Source organism: Mytilus trossulus, chromosome 4 (genome assembly GCF_036588685.1).
Source record: "Mytilus trossulus isolate FHL-02 chromosome 4, PNRI_Mtr1.1.1.hap1, whole genome shotgun sequence".
NCBI classification, from domain to species: Eukaryota; Metazoa; Mollusca; class Bivalvia; order Mytilida; family Mytilidae; genus Mytilus; species Mytilus trossulus.
The window spans coordinates 54142629-54151896 of NC_086376.1; the positions used below are offsets into that span (position 1 = coordinate 54142629).

General features: G+C 30.8%; 1 protein-coding gene across 1 annotated transcript; it reads left to right on the forward strand.

Moving 5' to 3' along the window:
- Window positions 1–5066: 5066 nt before the first annotated feature.
- LOC134714001 (uncharacterized) lies at window positions 5067–8942 on the forward strand. The gene is made up of 4 exons (XM_063575257.1): window positions 5067–5136; window positions 6738–6937; window positions 7430–7534; window positions 8526–8942. The coding sequence occupies exons 1-4, from the start codon at window positions 5124–5126 to the stop codon at window positions 8874–8876; spliced, it is 669 nt and encodes a 222-aa protein (XP_063431327.1). The 5' UTR covers window positions 5067–5123; the 3' UTR covers window positions 8877–8942.
- The last annotated feature ends 326 nt before the right edge of the window (window positions 8943–9268 follow it).

A 9268-nucleotide genomic window follows, 5' to 3' on the forward strand; every position in this document is an offset into this window, starting at 1 on the left:
TGGATCAAAGGTAATGTTACCGAAAAAAGCCATTTTGCCGTTTACATATTTTTATCCTTTAAATGTTTTCTCTTCAAGTTGATTGAATAATAGGGTTTTTTTTTTTCTTTTTTTTTTTTTTTTATATTGACACTAGTTGTTGGAGCTATTATTTCTAATCAAGCTACAATTTCACAAAGAGTATAAGCATATTTAGCATGACTTTCTAAACAACTTGAACAGCGGTGTACTACTGTTGCCTTTATATATTATTGTAAAAAGTTCAAGTACCCAAGACTTTTACAAACTAGTGCAGAAATCAATGATGCTTGTACGATTTTTTTAATGTAAAAAGCAAAAAAGCAAAAAAAAAATACTGAACTGCAATGAAAATTCAAAACGGAAAGTCCCAAATGGCAAAATCAAAGGATAAAACACAGCAAACGAATTGGAAATAACTGTAATTTTCCTGACTTGGTACAAGCATTTTCACATGTAGAAAATGGCGAATTGAACCTGGTTTTATAGTATGGTAATCAAATTTAAATGCAATGTAAAAAATCTTAAATACGAAGTCCAAAAGAAGAACGAAACTCATGCCTGGCGTTCCAAATAATATACGTAGTATCCTTGTAAGTTTCTATTTGAGTTTGTATAACCTAACCGTATTGGGCACAACTTTTTGGAACTTTTGGTCCTCAATGCTCTTCAACTTTGCACTTTTTTTGGCTTTCGATTTTTTTTCATAAGAGCGTCACTGTTTAGTCTTGCGTGGACGTGGAGCGTAAGGCGTATTAAATTTCAAACCTGACACCTTTTGTTAGCTAATATTCGTGTGCTTCTCTGTTCTATATAATCTCCCATTTATTTATGTTATAGTGCTATTATGTAATGTTGTCATTTTAATGTTATAATTAACATTGCAAGAAAAGCGGGAGGTTTGGCATGCCACAAAACCAGGTTCAACCCACCATTTTTATTAAAATGTCCTGTACCAAGTCAGGAAATTGGCCATTGTCATATTATAATTCGTTTCTGTGTGTGTAACATTTTAATGGTGTGTTTCTGTTGTGTTGTAGTTATCCTCTTATATTTTATGTTTTTCCATCAGTTTTAGTTTGTAACCCGGATTTGGGTTTTCTCTCAATCAATTTATGAATTTTGAACATTAGTATACTACTGTTGCCTTTATGTATAGACTGATTTTTTGGCCTCACATTAGGCATAACATAGACGTTGTTGCAAGGTATCTTTACGTGTAGATAGTTTGGAACTCTCCTTACTGAGTTGGAATACAGTATCCTTATTCTGACTGTACGTTGTTGCATATTCATACGGATTTTAAAAGCTCCTCCTTTGCATGTGGCTTATTATGCTTGAGAATGCAAGTCAATGTAAAAAAAAATGATATATTCTCAGTCAACTATTGAGATTTAAAACAGATATAGGACATTCGAAAATATAAAAAAAAATGAAAAAAAATTGTAATGAAATGCAGAAATATGAGAAATACTGATGAGAAATTTATAAAATAGTCATTCATCAATAATACATTTAGAAAGGTCAAAGAAACTAAGACAAATACATACATCCAATTCCTTATAATACAAGCCGTATACATAAAAACAAGACATGGTACAGATCATGTTGTTATCCTCAAAGGAATATTGGCTATCAAAGCATAAATGGTACCAAGACCTATAAACACCCGAATACACTTTAAATACATATTCTAATATATTAGTTGTTTCCTTTTAAATTAAACAAGGAAAATTATTTCACCCCTTTAATAACAACAATATCATTTCGTTTCCTTTATATCATAAACATTTATTTGTGATTTATATTTAAGAAATAATTCATGGGGGCTTGAATATATCGTGATTTTACCACGGGTTGGCCCTTTATGACAAATATTTTACCCTGAGCGAAAGCTAAGGCTTTTCTACCTCAGGCATAGATTACCTTAGCTGTATTTTGGCTACACTTTTAGGAATTTTGGATCTTTTATTTGGCTTTTTTTTTTTTTTAACCTTTTTGGATTCCAGCGTCACTAATGAGTCTTTTGTAGACGAAACGCGCGTCTAGCGTATATATTAAATTTAGTCCTGGTATCTATGATGAGTTTATTTGGAATGATTACACTTGAATAAGATCATTATATATATGTTTATCATTTTTTAATATATTATAATGATAAATAAAAAACACGATGCTTTTTTTAAAACCTGCTGAACACACTTTAAGAAAAAATCTTTACATAGATCAAGGAAAGACAACATATGAATATGTCAGCCAAATATAACGTGAAAATGTGTGAAAGAACACAAAAACAAAAAAGAGGTAACAGAAGAGCAAACATTCATGTGTGTTCATGTTTTTGTACAATAGTTGCCTAATTGCAGGATATAATTACATATCACCATCAAAAAGGCCATAATATGCATCCAATATAGTTGCGTTTTAGTCAATTTCAGTTTGTCTTTTGTTTTTTAATTCATGGAAATTGCTGTGAGAAAGATTTAAAATCATCAAAGATAATGTTGTAGCTCCAACAACTATGTATACCGAGCATGAATAACACAATGATGAGATCACATTTGAGCTATTCCATCATTTATATTTTCAACCAAAATATAGGTTTTTTTTCTATATTTCAAACGCAAGCCTTCGATTTCTTTTGTTTGATAATTGCTTTTCATATACCAACGTGAATATTAACAGGATTAATGAAGTCCTAGATTACGTCGAATATGTGCCCCCTGTCATCAGGTGCTCGATTCCTGGATCATACGTGTTTGTTTTATAACTAACTTTTGGAAAATTGCATAACAAGTTGCCGACATTCGAATGTAAACTGACCGTAGGAGAAATTTAACACCGTGTATGCACCGAATATAGCACCCTGCTTTACCAAGATTACGATTCCCCCGAAGAACTTTCTGTTATGTAGCATTTACATATAAAGCAGCAATACAGAATTTAAAAAAAAAACTTTTACAATCTCACGTTGTTCCTTTAAAATTATATATTGGATTGATTTTTAAGTTGTTTGAGAGAAATGTTTATCTATTATACCTCGTTCACACTATGCCTTTAAAATCCGGGTAACATTTAGACAGTGTGAACGCTGTAACCCAAGGTAAACCGGAGAACGAACATTTGTGGTTTAAAGAGAACACAGAGAACAGGAGAATTTAGTTCATGCTATATATATATACAAGAATTTATTTTTTTTTTAGATAAGTCTATGTCTGAAGATGGAATATATAATTGGTACACTTTTGCCAAGCATATTTTTAAAGAATTTAATATTGATGAAGAACAATATGTTGATTTTGATAAACCTTTTAAACTTATAAAAAAATCACTCAAAAAAACTTTTAAATGTATAGTGAAGGAAAAGTATAATAACATCACTCTTCAAAAACTTTCAAATATTGATAACAGTTAAAAACTTTATCTTTATAGTAAACTTAAAAATGAAATTAAATTTGAGGACTACCTGCACAATCTAAACAATTTTAATAGTCGTCAGCTTTTAACAAAATTACGTGTAAGTGATCATAATTTGGAAATTGAATTAGGACGTTATAAAAAAAATCAAAGAGAACACAGACTGTGCAAAGTTTGTAAAATTTTAGATGATGAGGAACACTTTTTCCTTCATTGCCAAATTAACAGTAATGGAAGACATTCCCTTATAAATGCAATTAAAACCCATCATCCTAATTTCAACCAGCTTGACTCAAACTCTAAACTTAAAACTATTCTAGATCCCAATAAAGATATTTTGTCTAGTGTTGTAGACTATATAAAGCAATCTATGGAATTGCGAAAATAAGGTCCACATTGGTCAATTATTATAAACATCCATATATAGATATATGTTATTAATATCAACTTCACTTTTTAAAAACATTTATCATGTATAGTTATGTTTCTTGTCACTTGTGTATACAATGTACTATGTTTGCATTTTAACCCGTCAGGGTTTCATGTTTTTTGCAATAAAGATTATTTATATATATATATATATATATTGGAATTGAAAGTAAGATACAGCAGGAACTTTATTCATCCAGATAATACCCATAAATTTGAACCTTTTTTGATTTTTTTTACCTATTAACATGTCTAATACGATTTATTTATGCATGGTAGTGAAATTAATTCAACTTACGTGTGGGTAACAAGTTGCTCTTATTTTGACAGTTTTTTCAACTTCGTTTATGTTAGAGACATACATCGGTTTCCATTTTGTATTTATTCTGTGGATGTAAACCGGACACAATTGCAATAAAACGGTTTGAATTCACAAATATAATTTCAAATTCATAGAAGATTTCATAGAGTTCACACGGTATGTTAGGGAATGTTGAGCGCTCATACATATGTCTAACATTATGGTCCCATCTAAATTTTTTGTTCAAGTTATAAGTCTATATTTCAGTGTTAGCAATGGTTGTTTTTGTTTTATTTATGTTTTCATAAATCAGGTTGTTGGGTTTATACTTCACATTTTATCATGTTGAGACTTTTTGTAGCTTTATTTTTGGTCCTATGCTCTTTGCCCTTCAAATTCGTACTTATTTGGCATTTTAACTTTCTTTTATCCGAGCATCACTAATGATTCTTGTGTAGACTAAACGAGCGTTTGGTACAAATACAAAATTTAAATCCTGGTATCTATGATGATTTTTTTTAACTAAATGCTATGTGTTTTATCCCCGCTGAAGGCCGCACGGCAACCTGCAGTTGACATTGAGATTCTGATAAAATTTGGCTACAAGTAGTTGACAATCATACCATCATTTTATAAATTTATATAGGAAGTCCCCTAAGTATCACACGTTAAGGAGAAACAATTGTTTGGAAAAATTAAAGAAGGATGTAAAAAATCGTTATGTAATTTTTATATCAAAGAGATATTAATGTATCTATCAAAATAATGTCAACACTCAGGTAACACACGAATAGTCCAGAAAGAAGATATCTTGTTCTATCAAGGACACTTAACATCAAAAGTATAATTACAATACGTCATTGTGCGGGTTAATCAGTTTATACCATCACTGAAAAGTGTGAATATGATTATGTTATGAAAATGTATAACAAAAGTATTATAATTATCATCATTGCATATGGTTTTTGTAGGTAGGTGAATTAATCTTATTTTATGACAAAAATGTTGCAGGTAGAATAGAAAGAAAATGTTCTGGACTTTAACGGCTCTTTGTCAAAGATGTCCATAAAGGGTGGACACGAAAATAAAGACTAGAAAGAGAGGAAGGAAACAGAACTAGTTTAAAAAGCATCGAAACATAAATCACAATAGATTTTCCTGCATTAAGTACAGTTACTGAATAAATTCTCATTTGTATAGAGATCATCGTGGCTCTATAGCAGATCGCTGCGTTAATTCTTATTGAACGCTCTTGCTTCAATCTTGTTATATTTCAGTTGTTAGAAATAAATTTAACAAACTTATTTACAAATGTTAATAAAGGATGTGACACATGAGCAGATCAGATAAACACTAATTTTACTAATCGTATAAAAGACCTGCAAAATTGGATTTTAAAGTTTTTTTGTTTGTTTGCTTTGACAATGAAATGAATTAATATAAACGTATTGCACAGCCGCTTAAAGCAATAACAAAAACCGAACCCCAAAAAAACTTTAACCATGTGTTTTATTGCCGTTATTTTTAGCACTGACTCAATAACAATTATTTGTTTTATTTGTAATGCTTGTACTTTTAACACCCCCATAAATGTTTCAGTGGTGGTTCTTGCGATGTTTACCAAATATCGTAGTTAATCATATCCTTGTATTTTTTAATTAATTACGAAACGGGTCGCAATTACCTAGCTGCCGCAACTTATTGATCGATAAATGTAGCTAATAAATGTAGAAAAATGACACTGTTCATTGAGGCTAAACTTTTATTGGTTCATTTTTACGATATGGCAATTTTTTCTTCCTTTTGAATTAACCACTCATAAAAAAGTGCATCAAAATACACCCTTAGGTTTCTGATTTATCTTTACATCTGCTAAACTCCCTTAGTAATTTTTATCGCAGTAAAATAAATGTAGCAATCAATTGAATTGTAACGCAAAACATTTGGGGATTTTTCCATCTTAATGCGATATAGCTATAATAACTATATGTATATTGCATAATTTGTTTTACAATATATGACGAACAACGTTCTAAACATGACTTTAAAAAGGAGAGGATACTTACTGTCCATATGTAAGTCACCTATAATGATTAATATTTTCAAAATAGTTGAATTTGAATTTGAGGTTAGCTTTCAAACATATCTTCACATATCTTCCCGTGTGGTTTTTATCTAGTTAGCTGATTTCATTTGCAAATGCAGCTACATTTCAGTAAAGGATTCTTAAACAATGGGAAATTGTTTTTGGCATATGGCATGTTTCATCAAATAGATCCAGTCGCGACTGTGTTATGAACAAATAAACGTTCAAAATTTCTTAATTATAAATGATATATTTTTACAAAGTGTTATTAAAGTTCTAACGTCTTGTGCATATTCTAAAAGGCATATAGTGGTTATTCCAAACAACTAGTAATAGATAACCGGTACAGACTTCGTCATCGACGCGGTGGTAAAGTGATAACATTAACGGTGCTAACTCTCCTGTATCAGATACGCATTTTAACAATCGATGTCTCTTCTTTGAGGGTCAAAATAAAATACGTCATTATACTTCTCTATTTTGTAGATATAGTACTTTTTCAGATGGTAATCGCCACTGCGAACCGACATGTTTGTGGCGGCAACAGTCATTTGCAGGTATCAATGCCATCGGAACTATTCCAGCCGATAGATGACGATGATCGCCTACGTGTTGTGATAACAAACTGTAAAAAGAAAGCTGCGACTATTATTTCACTTACTACTGACCTCCTTGAAATGTTTATGGTAATTTAAGTATATCTAATAGTATGCCATTTAATTAGTTCTAATCCTGTTTCTTAAACTGAATGTATATTGGAGGGATACCACACCATCTTCTAATCTAACAAGACCATAATTCACCATATGCTTTGATTAATAAATCCCTTTTTTTTTTATTTCAATCCGAAAGCAAAACAAAGAGATCGAATTCATGATGGCAAGATCTTTGTGTGTTTTGAAAAAAACATTACACAAGATTTTGTATTATTACACTGCTGTTTATAATCTACATGGAAGTACAGTGGCTTATTATATTAAAGTTTAATAATCCAAGTTTCTTATAGCACTAGGTTTAGTACTTTGGGCTTGCTGTCAGCAACTTTACGAATTTTGTTTGACTGGTACCTATTTTCTATGCTTATTTTATGTTTTCATATGGGTCATCTACCAAATGTATATGTATGTTCATTTTTTTCTTCAATGGCTTCTCAATTGTACTTGTAACTTTCATCCTAGGAAAGAAGAATTCATGTATTGTATGGTCTACAGCATTTAAGAAATTATCCTCGTTGCATGAATTTTATTCAAGTCGACAGTCTAGATTATAGAAACTCATTAACCGTAAGTATAGACGTTTGTTATTGCGTATACTAGTATATAAGTTTAATTATAACGATGCTTTATGCATGGGCTTGAAAAATCCTTTAACATTTTGGATTCAAAAAAATAAAAAGATAATTTGAATTAGTCGTCTTCTATTTTTGAATATTCCTTCAACTCTTGAAAATGCGTGAAAAAAAGAGAAAAAAACCAACGTGAAAGATCAATATGTTGTGAAAATGGAAAAACGACCATAGTATATTGCTTACAGGAACAACTCTTCTTGTGTTGAAAGAAACAATTAAAAATAACGCTGAGTTCTGGCTTCGAAAGAGAAGATTCAAATAAATTTCCAAGAATATCATATATTGAACTCAAACATATAGGCATAATTTTTATCAAAGCTATTCAATGATACTCCGTTTGAATAATTCTCATGATTTAAACTAATATTTAACCTGGGGTTAGTTCTACTTTAACCATCAGCAGCAGCTGACGATGTTTTTGAACGGGGTTGGAAGGGGAGAATAAAAATATATCAACGGACTTTGGTTAGTCTCTGTCCTTCAACAGGCAAAAACTACTGAAAACGCTCTTGTTATTGTCTTGTGTTACGACTATCATGTCAACAAAAAAAAAGCGTATAAATTTAAGAATTGCATATCCTAAGGGGAAACTGTTTCAGTGCAGAATTTTTTTTTTCGACTGAGATATGCATGGGTACATATATAGTTCAATATTGACAATGAGGGGATATGGTCGTCATTGAATACTCTTTGAATGAATTTAATTATGAACCAATTCACCAGTAGGATTATGTCATCAAATAATTGTCTTATGTATATAAACGGTGGTTAAATAGTTTATAAAATAATCTTAGGAGCTAGGTAAGAAAAAAAAATGCCATTTAGTAGAAGAATTCAATTAACATAAAGGAAATTAGTATGAACATTAAATATTGTCGGTTAAAAAATAATCTTATAATTTTAATTCATATACGAACTTATTTCAGATACACGACAAATTAAATAACCACTTCCACATAATGACTGAAATGATCTCCGTACTCCAACGGATTGAGTTAGATGAAAAAATACATCGTAGTACATCAGCCATTGCAGGAAAGATTGAAGAAATGTTTAAACCCTTCGGTGTATTAATTTGTGAAGTCTATACCGCCATTGGCTTAACCGGAAGGGACGTTCCTAACAGAACGATGCCAAGTCCTGCAATTCTTTGTTCTGTGAACTCTAGAATATCAAGACACCTTCGTGATTATATTTTACTTGATCGTATGAGAATTGTGTCTGCTTTTTTACAAGATGAGTATGAACGTCTGCTTCAACACGAACAGATTGAATAACATATAAATCTTCAGACATTAAGATTTTATGACATTACAACGTTCTTTGGTAAAGATATATCTAATATGGCGACTGAGTTTCTATTGTATTTAACCTGTTACATGTTGTTTACTTTTATTTATTGAATGTATTTATTAAATCGTTTGATATTTCAGTATCTTTTAAACTAAATGATTAAAAAAAAAAAGATGAATATGTAAGCAACATTCATTTGCGGTTGTCGCCACCTTTTTATTTACAAGTATCTAGAATTTGGGCATTGCTGCAGTTTTGATCGTCTTTAGACGGTTTTACTTGAGGTTTTACTACAGCTTATTTGAACCTTAGGGTCTTGACTACACGTGAAACGTCTACATGCATTAAAAAACGTATGCACTTACTATTGGATAGT